General features: G+C 51.9%; 1 protein-coding gene across 1 annotated transcript in view; it reads left to right on the forward strand.

The window, feature by feature from the left end:
* Nucleotides 1–18,090, forward strand: part of TEAD4 (TEA domain transcription factor 4) — a gene marked incomplete at its 5' end in the record, with an annotated part of 71,936 nt that overhangs the window by 11,025 nt on the left and 42,821 nt on the right. Inside the window, one exon of the mRNA XM_059934930.1 lies at nt 17,351–17,605. Within this exon, the coding sequence (XP_059790913.1) occupies nt 17,351–17,605 (255 nt within the window). The remainder of the gene's footprint in view (nt 1–17,350; nt 17,606–18,090) is intronic.

Consider the following 18,090-nt stretch of genomic DNA (forward strand, 5'->3'; position numbering starts at 1 on the left):
AGGAGGGGACCGGGTCTTCCGTGAGGTCCCGCTCCTGGCGCAGCAGCTGCTTCAGAACAGGAGGCCCCGGTGGTGTCTTGCTGGCCAGGCCCATCGAGAGCAACGAATGCTTGTGCACAGCCTGGGTATCAGCCGCTTATGTGGCCTTGTTTCCAAACTGGGTGACCGTGCATTCTGGAATTGGAGGCGGCCGGAGTGAGGGCTGGGCGGGTTTATGGCTGGTGCAGAGGGGAATCAGTGGGGTGGGTTTCTGGGTCAGGGTGGGTCTTCCCTGGTGTGACCTCAGCCTAGGGTCTGAGGGCCCTGGGCCATTGGAATTTCTATCCCGGTGCAGGCAGGGTGGCTCTGAGACCGAAGGACATTCCTATGAAAAGGACCCAGGGTGGGGTGGGTGCTGCCTCTTGGTTAACCTCCGTCCAGCCTGTCCCTCGCCTGTGTCCTGGGGGCCGTGGCGCTGCCAGATGCAGGGGTCTTCGTTCCCTCCTGGGCAGGCCTTTCCCAGAGATGATTAGAGAGCGGGCAGAGCTGAGGATGGGGCTCGCGAACTGCTCTCTGGGGCTCCCCCTGAGCCCTCGCCCCGCCGTGGCTCCCTGATGCCCTGGGCCCCGGAGGGCTCCTTCTCCCTGGCGGGGGGGTGGGGCTTGAGCTGCAGGGGCACCGGTGCGGGCACAGCCCCAGTCCTGGCACATGGGCACGGTCCTGCACTCTGTGGCGCAGCGGTGTAGGGGAGGCCCAGCTTGCTCAGGCCCTGCCTGGGGATTCGCCGTGTGAGGAGTTTCCAGGACTCCGGGTCCTTGATCTCTTGTGAGATCTGGATTCCACAGGACAGGCCTGCCCAGAGGGAGCCCAGCTGGTTGGTGCAGTCCCTTGGCCTCCAGTACTTTTGTGACTTTTGCTTTATTTTAGAATCCTGGGAAGGGCCCAGAGGAGAAATAAATGCAAGGCTTACTCCGCCCATCTTTTTTTTTTTTTTTTTCCAGCTTCCCCAAATGTATATTTATCTTTATTTATTTATTTTTGGCTGCCCTGTGCGGCTTGTGAGATCTTAGTTCCCCGACTAGGAATCGAACCCGGGCCCTTGGCAGTGAGAGCGCCAAGTCCTAACCACTGGACTGCCAGGGAACTCCCTACTTTATTATTATTATTATTATTATTATTTTTTTTTTTTAAAGATAGTAGTCATCTTTTCTTTTTAAAATTTATTTATTTATTTATTTATCTTTGGCTGTGTTGGGTCTTCGTTTCTGTGCGAGGGCTTTCTCTAGTTGCGGCAAGTGGGGGCCACTCTTCATCGCCGTGCACAGGCCTCTCACTATCGCGGCCTCTCTTGTTGCGGAGCACAGGCTCCAGACGCGCAGACTCAGTAGTTGTGGTTCACGGGCCCAGTTGTTCTGCGGCATGTGGGATCTTCCCAGACCAGGACTCGAACCCGTGTCCCCTGCATTGGCAGGCGGACTCTCAACCACTGCACCACCAGGGAAGCCCTATTATTATTTTTTAAATGTATTTTATTGGAGTGTAGTTGATTTACAATGTTGTGTTAATTTCTGCTGTACAGCAAAGTGATTCAGTTATACATATATACAGTCTTCTCCACCTCTTTTTAAAGTCAGTAGCCTTTGTTGTTATTATTACTTTGAGCGGTTTTGGGTTTACATAAAAGTTGAGCAGAAATTACACAGAATACCCTCCCTCCTCCCTGCTTTCTGCTTATTAACACCTTGCCCTGTGTGGCATATTTGTTACCTTGATGGGCCAGGATTGATATGTTATTAACTAAAGTCCACAGTTTATATTAGGGTCCGCTGTGTGTGTGGTGCATTCTGTGGGTTTGGACACACGTCTCGTCGCATGTAATGGTGGCATTACAGCCCCAGACGGAGTGGCTTCACTGCCCTGGAGCTCCTGTGTCCCACCTGCTCATCCCTCCACTGATCTTCTGTTGTCCCCATGGTGTCACCTTCTCCAAATGCTGTGTGGTCTTTGTCCTAGTCTGCAGCCTTTCCAGGTGTGGCTTCAGATGGGCCTCACTTAGGGATATGCCTCTAAGTTTCCTCCAAGTTTTCCCCTGACTTGATAGCTCATTTCTTTTTCATCGTGAATGATCTTCCACTTTCCCCACCTTTTCTCTTTGTAAGTGGGGATACCGAGGTCCGGAGAGGGAAAGTGTCCCCACGAATCATGGCAAGGCTGAACGTGGGACCTGATTTCTCCTCCTTGTGAGATCAGAGGGGCTTCTGTGCTGCTCCATCAGGGCCCCTTTCGTGGCCCCAGTGGGTGGGGCAGAGGTGGAGGGCCTTGGACATGCCCTTCCTGGATGCCTTAGGGCTAGGCCCACAGACACTCACAGCCCTGGCCCTGGGAGGATGGCTGGCGGCAGAGCTGACGGGGATGGGGTGCTGGAGCCCCACCCTCATTAACACCGCCACCCCTCTGGGGTGGGTGTCTGAGGGATGGGCTAGGGGCCCGTATCTGCTCAGGAATCTTATCTCCCTCTATTTCTCTGAGTGTCTCTGAGGCACTCTGCCCCTCCCTGCTGACCCGTCCCTCTGGCCTGCTTCCCTCTCCACCTATTTCCTCCTTTCTGTGCCCCTCACTCGTCCTGCTCCTCAGCTCCCCGCTGTCCAGGGGAGAATGCCCCTCACCGTCCTTTTCCCCCCCTCATCCTCCCCATCCCGCCATCACCCCTCCGTCACCCCGCCATCACCCCTCCGTCACCCCACCATCACCCCTCCGTCACCCCGCCATCACCCCTCTGTCACCCCACCACCACCCCTCCGTCACCCCGCCATCACCCCTCCATCACCCCTCCATCACCCCTCCGTCACCCCACCATCACCCCTCCGTCACCCCTCCATCACCCCTCCGTCACCCCGCCGTCACCCCGCCATCACCCCTCTGTCACCCCTCCATCATCACCCCGCCGGGAGCCGACCTCTGTGCCGGCCAGGATTGATCCCGATCCTCAGGATAGGCCTGTGAGGAGGAGAGATGTTGTCCCCTCTGCAGCGTATCTTCAAGGACACAGCCCCAGAGAGGCGAGTGGCCCGCCCGGTGTGAGTGCCAGTGTGAGGCCCAGCCAGGCCTCTGGCGCCGGGCTCCACAGTGCCACGCCCCCGGCTGCCCCGGCTCTCCCGTGGCTTTGGTTCCGACAGGCGCTCACACGGGGAAGGACTGTGGGACCCCCTCCTTTTGCCTTCTTCCCTTTCACCCCCTCCCCATCCTGTCCTGTCGAGAAGCGAGGTATGATCAACGTCCCCACTGAAAGGGGCGGGAGGGACGCGCTGCTGCCCTCCAGGGCTTTGCCTGTTTCATCCCACTGGTCCTCCATCATCGCTCCGCAAGGGGTGTCTGGTCCCAGTTTGAGGGATGAGGAAACAGGAGCTTCGGGAGGTGAATGCGTAGCTGCTCAGAGGCAGACGTTAACCCAGGTCCTGGGACTTCCCTGGTGGTCCAGTGGTTAAGACTCCGCGCTCCCAGTGCAGGGGGCCTGAGTTCGATCCCTGGTCAGGGAAGTAGATCCCGATTGCCGCAACTAAAGATCCCGCGTGCTGCAACTACTGAGCCCACGTGCTGCAACGAAGACCCGGGGCAGCCAGATAAATAAATATTTAAACAAACAAACAAACAACAAAACCCAGGTCCTGTGACCCTGAAATTCTTCACGATAGACCAGACAGCCTGACGCCCAGCTTTCCCAGAGCTGCGTGCCTTTGGAGAGGAAGGGGCGCTGCCTGGCGTGAAGGACGGTGGGGCTTTTGGGCCTCATGACCTCAGGTTCTGGGTGGTTTCGTTATTTGGCCTCCAGCAAGCCCCGGCTGGCCTTCTGAGTCACACGGGGGCCAGCTTTGTCCAGCTGCCTGGCCCTGCCTGGCCCTGCCCAGCCCATCCGCTATCTGTGGGTTGTTTCTAGTCCTCCCCCGTCTTCCTTCCATCCCGGGGGCTTGCCCGCCTTCTCTCTCTGCATTTCTGCTTATACGTAGGCCAACTTCCTTTCTCTCCTGTATGTTGGGCTTCAGACTCCTGGAGTGACCCCCTCTCCCCTCTCCATCCATTTCTTTTTCCCTTCTATCTCCTGGTGACCCTTTTTAAAAAAATGTGGTAGAATATGCACCACATAAAATGTACCATTTTAACCGTTGTTAAGTGTACAGTTCAGTAACATTAAGTACAGTGTTGTGTTACCATCACCATCGGTCTTCAGAACTTTTTCATCATCCCAAACAGAAACTCTGTCCCCATTACAGAACTTCCCCCTCACCCCACACCCCTCATAACCTGTCTTCTACTTTCTGTCTCTGCGGATTTGCCTGTTTTAGGTGTTTCATAGAAATGGAATCATAGAATATTCATCCTTTATGTGTCTGGCTTATTTCACTTAGCATAATGTCCCCAAGTTCATCCATGTTGTAGCATGTGTCAGAATTCCATTGCTTTTTATTTTTATTTTTTTTAATCTTTAATTTTTGTATCTTTTTGGCCGTGCTGCATGGCTTTTGGGATCTCAGTTCCCCGACCAGGGATTGAACCCGGCCCACGGCAGTGAAAGCGCGGGAGTCCTAACCACTGGACCACCAGGGAACTCCCTTTTATTTTCCCCATTCCTTTTTAAAGCTGAATAATAGTTCACTGTATGGATAGATGACCTTTTGTTTATTCCTTGTCTGTTGAAGGACATTGGGGCTGTCTCCACCTTTTGGCTGCCTTGGGGCATGTCTTTCTCCACCAGGTGTGATTTTCCCAGGGTCTTGAGCTCAGTGTCTATTGAAATCCTCCCCCTCCCCCCAAGATGTTTACCTGTAATGGTTTAACGTGTTACTCTCCCTGGTGCACTGGATTCTTGTCATTCCTGATTCCTATAAAGTCACGGAGAACGTGAATTAGCAGGTACTGAACCAGTGTTCTGAGGGCAGACACGGGTTAGGTTCCTGTGAGGCTCTGGTCGCAACATTTTTGTCATCCATTTAATTTGTAACCTTGCTTTATGTGTGTTTCTGTTCAGAGACACCTAATTTAATATAGATTGTTGATTCATTAACATTGAACTCACGACCAACAGCACCATCACTCCCGCCTGGACAAAGCTTATCTAACGCGTGTGTTTTCTCCATGAGGCACATCACGACCTCCTTGCACTTGGGGACACCAGGCAGCCCCCCAGCACTGCACTTGGGGGCCATTTTAAACAGTGAGATCAACAACAAAAAGACAAAAGTGGGAAAAGCATGGCACTAAATAGACCTGGAAAAGGACGGACGCTTGTTTGGGGTCTGAGCTGAAACCGGAAGGCAGGGCGGGCTTGCTTGACCTCAGGTGGACCACGGGTGACGGCTGCTCAGCGCAGGGACGCGTCCGAGTGACCGGGAAGCACCGCCAGTGTCAGTTTGGGTTACGGATTCTAGTGACTGAATGAATTTGCAAACACGGAATCTGTGACGGTTCTGTGGGTAATAAGGGGTGGACTGTACTTGCAACGTTGCAGGGACCCCTGGACCCATAGATGAAGTATGTTGAGAGCAGAACCATGTCCTAGTGACCTCATACCCCGAGCCTGGCGTACAGTAGGTAATTTCAGCTTTACTGAGGCATAACTGACATCTAGAACTGTAAGATACTTCAAGGGTCTGGTAATTTGATGTGCATATACATTGTGAAAGGGTCCCCTCCATCTAGTTAATTAGCACATCTCTCATCTCACATGTTTTTCTTTTGTGTGTGTGTGAGAACATTCAGCAATTGTAGTCACCATGTGAGACATTAGACCTCAGACCCTTCTTTCTTTCTTTCTTTCTCTCTCTCTCTCTCTCTCTCTCCCTCCCTCTCCCTCTCCCTCCCTCCCAGCGTGGCACGTGGGATCTTAGCTCCCTGACCAGGGATCGAACATGTGCCCCCTGCAGCGGAAGCGTGGAGTCCCAACCACTGGACCGCCAGGGAAGTCCTCAGACCTTATTCTTAGAGCCGAACTTTTCTGTTCCCTTTTACGGACCTCTTCCATTTCCCTCCGCCCTCTGTAGATGTTTGTGGTTGGACTGGTGTCGGGAATTAAGTACAGAGGCCTGGCCTCAGCCGGAAAACAATGTGCGTGAACTCAGAGGCCGTGAGGAGGCCAGAGGCTGGAGGGGAGAGGGGGACGGGGCTGGAGGGAGGCTGGGGCCCACTGTTCCTGATCTCCCCTCCTGTTCTTGTTTAAGGAATGAGGTCCGGCCAGCGAAGGCTCAGAGATGACTGGCCCTGCCCTCCCCACCCTGGCACCCCAGAGGTCTCTATCTGCTTCAGTGTGTGCAGTATTTTGTGGTCCTTGTACAGTTGGATCCAATCTCCAGAGTCTGGTCCGGTGCGACTAGCCAGGGTAATGATGGGAGAGCCATTTTTGTCCCAGCTCTGAAGTCTGTTGGATGAGGAAAATCCACACTCTGTCCAGTGCAGTGCTCTGTGGGTTCTGTAACAGCTAAGTCAGATTGGGCGAAGCACCTGGGGTTCAGAAACTAGACCCCACCTGCCCTGATAACCGGACCTCATAGACGAGTCCTGCATCCTGAAGAAGGATCCCTGTTCTGGGGTTGAAGCAGAAGGGGACCCACTCCCTTCCTCCCAGATTACCTAGTCTCCACACCCCGCCCCCCCAGCCATATCCCATATCCCACATCTTCATACCTGGGATTCATGTATCTGGAAGATTGGGACGGGTTCCTGGAAGGAAACCCCAACTTTTCTTTTCCTTCCAGCTTCTCAGTTATAGGGGTTGTTGGGATGAAGGAGGTGGTTCTTCCAAAGGCCTCCAGGAGAGGGGCATCAGCGTTAAGAGCTGAGGCATCTGTGGGCAGGACGTGAGAACCCCATCCCGAGGGTCCTTTGTGGCTGGAGCCTTTAGCCTGGATCCCAGAGCTCTTGCTCTTGTAACTGGGCGGGAGCCTCAAGCCCTGTCCTCACGGTCTCTCCCTAACTTTCTGGATGACGCCAGGCAAGTCCTATAAATTTCCCTAGTTCCTTCCAGCCTCCATCACTTCCAGTCTGGGGGCAGCGCCATGGGGAGGAGGTTATAACATGTGTTGACGCCCAACGAGTCAGAGATATTGTGATAAAAAGGAAACGAGTAGTAGATTTGTCCTTGACCGAGGAAAGGGGACCAGTGGAAGAATTGACTCCTTAATTAAGGATGCCGTGTGCTGCTAAGTCCCCAACTTGGAGCCAGGAGTGGTGGGGGACACGGATGTAGGAGAAAATCATGTCCTCAAGTAGCTCACAGCCAGCAGGGGAGACAGGTGGGCACAGGTGCCATCACTTTTACAGGACCAGGTGTTGCCACGTTCTGAGTGGCATGTTGGGGGCTCCAGGCGTGAGGGGGAGTCGGGGGGGCTGAGTGATCACTGATGGCCGTGGAGGGCTACTGAAGGGGGTGGGCTTTGAGAGCAGGAGACAAGTCTTGAGGACACCACAGTGGACCAGGCAGGGGACAGGACTAGATCTGAGGTCACTCTGTCAGGGTGAGATATTGGTCCTCCTTGAGACTTGGGTTCTCCATTTATAACATGGGGATCACAGGTCCCTTCCTGTCCTGAAGGTGTTTTTGAGAAGCTTATTATTCTCATTATTAGAAAGATCTTGTAAAAGCCCGTAAGTTCCCGATTCTTTGGAAAAGTCCTGAGTAACCGGCATCGGCGGTCCCTAGGATGGAGCTGAGTGCTCTGTGGCCTTGGGTGGGCTTTTAGGGGGGGCGGGGCAGAGCGGGAGGCCGCCGGGGCAGGTCCTGGAGCCAAGTCAGGGATTATTTTTGTTCCTCTGCTCGTGGCACCTGGCCCAGGCTCAGCGATGCCATCTGTCCCCTCCAGCCCCTCCTGGCAGGCCCCTGAGGGTCGCTGGGGGAGGAGGAGGAGCAGCAGAGGGACCCTTCACTGGGCTGCTGTTGGCTTACCCCACCCCCCACCCCTTCTAGCCGCGGGCAGAGGCCGCGTGGGAGCTTTGCCTGGGGAGGGAAGCACCTGCCAGGCCCGGCCGTGGGCTGGCGGGGGTGGCGGGGGGGTTGTGGAGAGGCCAGGCCGGCAGGGTTGTGGGCTGGGAATGGCAGGCCACACGGAGCTGGGAGCAGCTCCATTTTGGTAATGGATCCCGTGGCCCAGGGCCTTGGGTGACCCTCTGCCCAGCTCTCCTTGGGGCGGACCCAGTGCGGGGGCCTCAGCAAACCTGCCTCCTGGGGCAGGGTCTGGGCCAGGCTTGCCCCTGCCCACGAAGCCCAGCTCGCAGCTCAGCCCAGCTCCCAGCCCAGCCCAGCTCCCAGCCCAGCCCAGCTCCCAGCTCCCAGCCCAGCTCCCAGCCCAGCTCCCAGCTCCCAGCCCAGCTCCCAGCTCCCAGCCCAGCTCCCAGCTCCCAGCTCAGCCCAGCTCCCAGCCCAGCTCCCAGCTCCCAGCCCAGCTCCCAGCTCCCAGCCCAGCCCAGCTCCCAGCTCAGCCCAGCTCCCAGCCCAGCCCAGCTTCCAGCTCAGCCCAGCTCCCAGCCCAGCTCCCAGCTCCCAGCCCAGCTCCCAGCTCCCAGCCCAGCTCCCAGCCCAGCCCAGCTCCCAGCCCAGCCCAGCTCCCAGCTCAGCCCAGCTCCCAGCTCAGCCCAGCTCCCAACTCCCAGCCCAGCTCCCAGCTCCCAGCTCCCAGCCCAGCTCCCAGCTCCCAGCCCAGCCCAGCTCCCAGCTCAGCCCAGCTCCCAGCCCAGCCCAGCTCCCAGCTCAGCCCAGCTCCCAGCTCAGCCCAGCTCCCAGCCCAGCCCAGATCCCAGCTCAGCCCAGCTCCCAGCTCAACCCAGCTCCCAGCTCAGCTCCCAGCTCCCAGCTCAGCCCAGCTCCCAGCCCAGCCCAGCTCCCAGCCCAGCCCAGCTCCCAGCCCAGCCCAGCTCGCAGCTCAGCCCAGCTCCCAGCTCAGCCCAGCTCCCAGCCCAGCTCCCAGCTCCCAGCTCAGCCCAGCTCCCAGCGCAGCTCCCAGCTCCCAGCCCAGCTCCCAGCTCCCAGCTCCGCCCAGCTCGCAGCTCAGCCCAGCTCCCAGCCCAGCCCAGCTCCCAGCCCAGCCCAGCTCCCAGCTCCCAGCCCAGCTCCCAGCCCAGCTCAGCCCAGCTCCCCGCCCAGCTCAGCTCCCTGCCCAGCCCAGCTCCCAGCTCCCAGCCCAGCTCCCAGCCCAGCTCAGCCCAGCTCCCCGCCCAGCTCAGCTCCCTGCCCAGCCCAGCTCCCAGCTCCCAGCCCAGCCCAGCCCAGCCCAGCTCCCAGCTCAGCCCAGCTCCCAGCCCAGCCCAGCTCCCAGCCCAGCCCAGCTCCCAGCTCAGCCCAGCTCCCAGCTCAGGGGAAGGAAGGGCCCAGGGACCACAGGCCCTGCTCTCCGAGGGGCCCACGTGGAGCCAGGGAAGTTGGGGCACCCTCCTTTTCATCTCCTAACTTTCTGGCCTCCGGGGCACCTTCTGTGTTTAGTGTCAGATCCCAGAAGAAAATCTAGGTGAAGCCAGGAGACACGACGCCGTAGGTATTCATATTATTAACTAGCTAGTATTAATTATTATTAGGCTTTAGGGCTTAAGGTGTATGTATCTAACTGGTCTGTTTAGGGCTCTAGGCTTTACGTGCAGGTTAGTAAGGGTGACGTGAATAGCTCTTCCTGAGCACGGGCTCTGGGTCAGGCCCCGTGCAGTTGACATCTGGTCTTACCGACCATCGCATGGACGCCTCTCCAAGGCGGATCGGTTTCCAGCCTCCTCTGAGCAAAGCCACAGGCGAGAGTCCGCAAGGTATGTTTAGAGGCCGCTTGGGAGAGTAGGGGGTTGGGCTGCGAGCCGCAGGCACTGCCAGGGCAGGAGGGACCTGCCAGGGACAGAATTCACAGGTGAGCTGGCTGAGGCCCAGAGAAACGGAGGGACTCGTCCACGGTCACAGTGGCTTGTAGAACTGGAGCCAGAAACAGCGTCTTGATTCCCAGACGTCACCCTTTCATTTACAAGCCTCCAGAATAAACCCCAAAGGGATTTACATACAACTCAAGCTCTCCCTCTGGTGTGCCCAAGTCCAGACATTTACTGAGATTTTCTTCTGTTTCCTGACACTGAACACAGAATAGTGCATCCTCTCCACAGAGAAATCATTACTTCACAGACACGCACCAAATAGCCATTGATTTGTTCATCCTTTTGTCCCCAGCGTGTGCAGTGTGCGGAGGATTTAGCGGAGAAAGACGGCCAGCCCTGCCCTCGTGGGGTCTGCAGTGTGTTAAGGGGGATCAGTCACCCTGGGAGCTGGGACTGAGGTGCCCAAAGCACGGGGACCTGCCGGAGCACGGAGGGCGCCTCACCCAGACTGAGCTTGGGGCCATCCTCCCAGGGGAAGGGAGATTTTGGCTGGAACAGCTGTACTCCTGAAACTAACACAGTATTGTAAATCAGCTATTCTTCAATTAAAAAAAAAAATGAAAAAGAAAAGATTTTGGCTGGACCTTAAGGATGGGTAGGAGTTGGCCGGGGGAAGGGGGATGGGGAGGAAAGTCACCGGCAGCTCTGCCCTGTGTGGGGGAAGAGCTTGGCATTTTGGGGTATCATTTGGGCAACTGAGTTTGGGGCTTGGGAGCGGGGTGCAAAGAAGAGGGAGGAGAGAGAATGGTGCAGACGGATGGAAGGTATGGCTGGAGAGCCGCAATCAGCGGATAAAGGGCCCTGTAAAATCCCATTATCTAAGAGCCCTGGAAAGACTTTAAGTGGAGGGATCGTGTGCTGTAGAAGCATCGCTGGCTGCAGTGAAAAGATTATGGAGTCTGGATGGGACTTGCCCGGTCATCCAGGTGAGCACTGGGGAAGCTTTGGGTTAGGGCTCCAAGAGAGAAAGACAGGGTGTGGTCGTGGATTGCTGATGGGAGATGAGAGGGAAAAGTCAAAAGGCACTCCTCGGTTTCTGGCTCTGGGTGGAGGGTTGTGTCTGTTCCTGAGCGGCCGAGCAGGAGGAAGGTTCAGCCACAAGTGGAAGGATGGGACTTTGGCCATGTTGAGTCGGAAGAGCTTTGGAGACGTCTGGTGATCGGAGGCTGGTCGCTATGCAGTCCGAACCCAGGAAAGATTCAGGTTTGGGAATCATAGTGAGGGGTAAGCCATGGGTGAGGACCCCCCCACACAAGGGGTGTGTTCAGGGTTTAAAGAGGAGAGGTCAGGTCGGAACCGTGGGGAGACATGTATGGGAAGGGTCTGACCCAAGGTGAAGGCGCTCAGTTAGATGACTTGACAACCGTCTTGGGCTTCCCTGTGTTTTGAGAATCAGTGTTAAGTTTTGTGGAAAACCTTGTGAGATTTTTATTCCTGATTTCATTGAATTTATGCTTTATCTGGAGAGGTTCGACCTCTTGGTGATGAGTTTTGCCATCCACAAACACACAGTTTCCTCTCCATTTATGTAGGGATTGTACGTCTTTCAAAGCAATTACCATTTTCTCTGTAAAGTGACAAATCTTTGTTAGATTTATCACTACTGGATAAATTATGGCTTTGGTTTCCAAATGGGGTATTTGGAATACAAAAAATTATGTTGTCTAATACCTTATTTCTGTCATAAAAGAATGGAATTGGTTTTGATATGTTGGTCTTGCTGAACTTTTTTATGGTTTGTTTGTAGCATCTTTTCAATCTTCTCTCATCATTCCTTAGCGTAATGACAATTTTACTTCCTTTCCAATCTTCACAATTCTTTTTCTGCTCTACTGTGTTGGCTAGGACTTCTATTACAGTGTGAGTGTTCAGTGTTGAAACTCAGCATTCTTTATCTTATTCCTGACTTTAAATGTAATGCTTTTAGTGTTTAATCATTAAAAGTTTTGGTCACCAATTTCAACCTGTGAATGGGTTTTTTTCCCCTCACCAACCAGCTGGGTGTCCTACAATTCAACTCAGTTCTAACATTATCTACCAGGAGGTAGCGTGAGATCCCACAGGTTAAGGGCTCAGTCCCACAAGACTGAACCCCTGCAAGTTCAGGTTATCACCGACTATACATTGGAGGTTCCAATAAATCCCTCCCTTGGGTTCAGTTAACTTGCTAGAGTGGTTCACAGAACTCAGAGAAACATTTTACTTACTAGACTACCTGTTTACTGTAAAAGGATGTAACTCAGGAACAGCCTGATGGAAGAGATGCATATGGCATGGCGTAGGGAAAGGGCGCGGAACTTCCATGCCCTTCCTGTGGGCAGTCACTCCCCATATCTGCACATGGTCACCAACTCAGAAGCTCTCAGAACCTTCTCCTTTGGTGTTTTTACGGAGGCTTCACTGTTGAGGTATGGTTGATTACATCGTTGGCTGTTGGTGATTAATTCAACCTCTTGCCTCTCTCCCCTTCCCAGAGGTCGGGTGGGTGGGGCTGAAAGTTCCACCCTCTAATCACTTTGATGGTTCTCCTGGCCACCAGCCCCCATCCTCAGGTGCACCTCATCCCCGTAACCAAAGATACCTTTATGGCTCTCAGCACTTAGGAAATTTCAAGGGTTTTGGGGGCTCTGTGTCAGAAACAGGACAAAAACCAAATGTGTACTTCTTCTTATAAATCAAAATATCACAATAGGCTTTGGGAAGAAATCTGTTGTTAGATTAAGGAAGTTCCTTTTGTTTCTACAGTGTGCTAAGAGTTTTTACTGTGAATGGGTCTTGTATCAAATGCATCTTCTGAGCTTATGGTTCAGAAATATGGTTTTTCTGCATTCGCATGTGTGCGTGTATTGTGTGGCCAACTTAGTCATCCTCATTGTTGTTATTATTTTTATGTAGTTAGTACAGTTTAGATTCACTCGTTTTTACCAGTCACCTTGCTCACTATTCTTCCATGTATGTAATATCTTTTCATACCAGTTCCTTTTTTTTTTTTTTTTTTTTAAGATACCTCTTAAAGGAAACAAAACTGTTGGATTTTGATTTTTTGTTTTCTTCCAGTGAGGGTCTGTTACTACTAAATTCTCTCCGTCTTTGTCTGAAAATGCTTTTATTTAATGTTCATTCTTTTCCTTTTCTTTTTTAAAATTAATTTATTTTTGGCTGCTTTGGGTCTTCGTTGCTGTGGGCGGGCTTTCTCTAGTTGCGGCGAGCGGGGGCTACTCTTCGTCGTGGTGCTCGGGCTTCTCATTGCAGTGGCTTCTCTTGTCGCGGAGTATGGGCTCTAGGCGCGTGGGCTTCAGTAGTTGTGGCACCTGGGCTCAGTAGTTTTGGCACGTGGGCTCTAGAGCGCAGGCTCAGTAGTTGTGGTGCACAGGCTTAAGTTGCTTCACAGCATGTGGGGTCTTCCCGGACCAAACCCATGTCGCCCTGCATTGGCAGGAGGATTTTTAACCACTGCACCCCCAGGGAAGTCCCTAATGTTCATTCTTGAATGATATTTAGGTTGGGTTTCTAATTCTAGGTTGACAGTTATTTTTCTCTCCATAATTTGGAGATGTTATTGTGGGTTTTCTAGTTGACAAGTTCACTATCAATATATACAATCAGTATGGTAGTCTTTCCCTTGTAGGTAATATGCCCCTTCACTCTGGATGCTTTTAAGATCTACTCTTTGTTTTTGGTATTCTTCCGTGTCTCTATAATATCTGTTTATTTTATTTGAATTTATCCTGGTTAGGATTTAGTATGGTTCCTGAATTGGAGGATTCATGTATTTCATTAATCCTGCAAAATTCCTTGCCATTATTTTTTCAAATGTTGTTCTATTTCATTTTCTATACTTTTCTCAAATGTTAATTGAAGGTATGTTGAACTGCCTTATTGTGTCCTTCTTGCTCTTTATCTTCATTCTTTTTAATGCATTTATGAATAATGTCCTCAGATATATCTTCCAGGTTGTTAATTCTTTCTCTAGCTGTGTCTAATTTGCTGTTACTCTCAATCGTTGAGTTTTTAACTTCAGTGGCTAAAATGTTTATTTCTAAATATTCTATTTGGTTCTTTTCCCAGTCTGCTTTGTACTTTTTGATAGTGTCTAATTCTCATCTTTCCAATTCCTTAAGTCGATAATCATTTTAAATACAATTATATAATAGTTTTATCTGATTGTTCAATTATCTGTAGTTCTTGGGTGATCCAATCCCATCAAATCTTGATCATGGTGAACTGTTTCCTCTTAAAATTTGTAATTTTGGATTTTGAGATTCTTGAGCGAGTCTTTGGATCTCTGCAGTCTGAGTTAAGATTGTCTTCTCAGAGATTTTGAGCCTGGGATCACTATTTATTTTTGTGAATTGGCAGGGGGTTCCTGCGTTATATAAAATACAATTCTCAAATCCACTTAAGGGCAGGCCCTTGGCTACAAATTCTTAGGAAAGAAAATTCTTTTTTGTACCTAGGGCTTAGGCCAAGGCAGACAATCTTCCTTGTCTATTTTGTGAATAGTCTACCTTTTCTCTGAGGACTGAGGTATTGTTCACAGTTCCAACCTCCCTGTATCTCTCAGGTGTAAGGTCTCATCTGGGTGGCCACTAAAACCCAGTGTCTTCATTACTAAGATCAGCTTCATCCTCTGCTTCCTGGGGTTGTAGTAACAGCTCATTTGCTTATTGTTATAGGTTTGAGTTGTCTCATTTGGGGCCTCTTTACTTTCTTCTGAAGTCAGCTATGCATTTAAAAGTGTATTTCTTTTTTTTTTTTTTTTTAGCTTTCTATTTATAAAAGTGTATTTCTTATGTTTTATCATTTCTAGATTTCTTTTACAGAGTGAGTTTTAAAAACCATCTTATCTACCATATTGCCAGAAATTAAAGTTAGGAACTCTTTAAAGAAGTTTGTTTTGGAAGGTACAGAAAAATGTTTCAACATTCACAATAGGATCAAGACCAGAATTTCTTGTAGAGAATAAGCTAGTTTCTTCCAGATCAAGTGACTCCCTCAGACACACTTCGGGAAAAACTTATTTTAACTGGCCACAGAGAGGAAGTTGACATTTGTTATGCTAAAAGACCTGGGACCCTGGAGGGCGGAGATCCAGACCCAGCTACACTACTGATTTGCTGCATGACCTCAGGCACGTCCCTAGGCCTTTCTGGTCTCAGTGTCCCCATCCTCAAGCTGAGAGGATGGGGTTAGGTTTCCTACTTTGAATTTCAGTGGTTCTAACCTCCTTCCGACTGCATGTCTGTGCCAGCAGCCAGGACAAGCTTCTTGGAACCTCCAACCCCTCCCAGGATGTGCTGTCCCTCACTCAGCTCCTCCTTGTGAACTTGACCACGCTCACCCTCATACCCACCTATCTGTGAACAATGTGTACCTCTGACAGGCCTGGGGAAGGGGGAGAAAGTGAGAGGTGCTCTGGGGAGGTCTTATCTCAGAGGGTCCTAGATGGAAGTGGGTGGGAGCTCGTGTTTCAATTCTTGGCCCTGGGTTTGGGCTGCTGGACCACACTGCTCCTCATGGCTAATGGGGGAGGGGGTGACGTGTGATGGGGAGGGGGGTCCTCCTTTGCAGATGCGCTTGGTGGCTGGGAGAGGAGGGATGCTGGGAGCTTGGGAGGGCTTTGGGAGGCAAATGGTACCCACCTGGTACTCATAATCCAAGAACTGCCTTAAGAGTACTAGTATGTACTGCTTCTTCCCAACCCCCTGAGAATCGTGTCCAGAAATTCACAGCTTGGACAGTTGGAGCCAAGAGGTCCCTGGGTTTGTCTCATGCTAGTGACTAGAATAAGGTTGTGTTGTCACCTTCTGGAGGTACCAGCCAGTCAACCTTGCCATATCCCCAACATGTGAGAATCTTCCAGGGCTAGAATCTTCCTCTGAAAAGAGCCTGAGCTGGGATGGAGTAAGAGAATGGTGACCTGCATTTTACTTTGCATGTTTCGTATTTTAATTAAAATTACACCATAATTTTATGGTGCAAAATTTATCATCTTAACCATTTTTAAAAAAAATAAATTTATTTATTTATTTATTTTTGGCTGCATTGGGTCTTTGTTGCTGCGTGCAGGCTCTCTCTAGTTGCAGCGAGCGGGGGCTACTCTTTGTTGTGGTGCGTGGGCTTCTTATTACGGTGGTTCCTCTTGTTGCAGAGCATGGGCTCTAGGTGCGTGGACTTCAGTAGTTGTGGCGCGTGGGCTCAGTAGTTGTGGCTCGTGGGCTCTAGAGCACAGGCTCAGTAGTTGTGGCACTCAGGCTTAGTTGCTCCGCGGCATGTGGGATCTTCCCGGACCAGGGCTCGAACCTGTGTCGCCTGCATTGGCAGGTGAATTCTTAACCACTGTGCCACCAGGGAAGCCCCATCTTAACCATTTTTAAGTGTATAGTTCAGTAATGTTAAAAGTATATTCACAAGTGGATATATGTATATGTATAACTAATCACGTTGCTATACACCTGAAACTAACACAACATTGTAAATCAACTATACTTCCATAAAAATTAAAAAAAAAAAAACATAAAAAGTAAACTTAAAACAGAAAAAAAAAAAAAGTATATTCACGTTGTTGTGCAACACATCTCCGGAACTTTTTCATCTTGCAAAACCGAAACCCTATACCCCTTAAACAGCAACTCCCCACCTCCTCCTCCCCCAGCCCGGGGTAACCACCGTTCTACTTTCTGCCTCTATGACTTTGAGTACCCTAAGGATGTCATGTAAGTGGAATCACACAGTATTTGTCTTTTTTGGCTGGCTTATGTCACTTAGGATAATGTCCTCAAAGTCCATCCATGTAATAACATGTCCAACCATGTTATTCAACCTTCCTTTTTAAGGTTGAATAATACTCTATTGTATATAGATACTACATTTTGTTTATGCTTTCATTCATCCGTGGACACTTGGGTTGCTTCTGTCTCTTGGCTATTGTGAATAGTGCTGCTGTGAACATGGGTGTATAAATAATCTCTTTGAGACCCTGCTTTTGGTTCTTCTGGGTGTATACCCAGAAGTGGAATTGCTGGATCATATGGTAGTTCTTATTTTGATTTTTTGAGGGACCTCCCTACTGTTTTCCCTAGTGGTTGCCCCATTTTCTGTTCCCACCAACGGTGCACAATATCTTTCATCCTTTTGCCCCTTTTTGATTTAATGTAGAACATCCCTGGCACTTGGTCCTCGTCTCCAACTTCTCAGCCCCATCTGGGTTCTTAGAGCCATGATCAGAGGGAGCCTGGTCATTGAGCTCCTTTGACAGGGTGGGAAGCTGAGGTCTCTGGATGGGAGATGACCTGCCCTTGACCCCCCAGATCTTCCACCTCACCCTTTGTTCCCTGGGATCCCCGGCCTTTCCCTTGAGCTCCTGCGCCGTGATCGCCAGGAAAGGAGGAGCACCTGGTTTGGGGGTGGTGCTCCCTGGGTCCCCCCCGACCCTGGTCCGCACATTCATCCACCAATGCCGTGGTTTCTGCCCAAACAGGTCCAACGGGCGCTCCTCCAAGCGGAGCCTTGGAGGGCACGGCCGGCACCATTACCTCCAACGAGTGGAGCTCTCCCAACTCCCCCGAGGGGAGCAACGTCTCTGGGGGCAGCCAGGCCTTGGACAAGCCCATCGACAATGACGCGGAGGGCGTGTGGAGCCCCGACATTGAGCAGAGCTTCCAGGAGGCGCTGGCCATCTACCCGCCCTGCGGTCGGCGCAAGATCATCCTCTCAGACGAAGGCAAGATGTACGGTAAGGAGGCTGTCGGGCCTGGCCAGCAGCGCCCCCCAACTCACGGTCCAGGCCTGGCAACAGCCTCGGCACAGCAACCGCGCTCCTGCCAAGTGACGGAGGGGGGTGACTTCTTGGGGCTCCTCCCAGGTGGACGCTGCTTTACTCTGTCCTGGGCTCCCAAGGGAAGGGAGGGCCTCGGAGGAGACGCCTTTGGGTGGATGTGGAGGATGGTGAGAAGGTGGTACTGAAGGAAAATCCCTCCAGCCATCCCCCAGGCAAATGCCTCATCTTCTCCCAGCTTCCCACCTTGGCTGTGTAGGGCGGTTAGGAAGGCCGTCCTGGCTCATTCCCTCCCTCCCTTCCCCATGCAGGAGCCTGCTGTGTGTCAGGCAGGGTGGGGCAGATCTAGACCCTGCTCGCAGCTCGGTGGGGGTGAGCACACATGTAACTGTACACAAGGCAGATGGGCGTGTCCCCGGAGAGGCTGAGGACCCTTCCCTCAG

Source organism: Balaenoptera ricei, chromosome 10, assembly GCF_028023285.1.
Source record: "Balaenoptera ricei isolate mBalRic1 chromosome 10, mBalRic1.hap2, whole genome shotgun sequence".
NCBI lineage: Eukaryota > Metazoa > Chordata > Mammalia > Artiodactyla > Balaenopteridae > Balaenoptera > Balaenoptera ricei.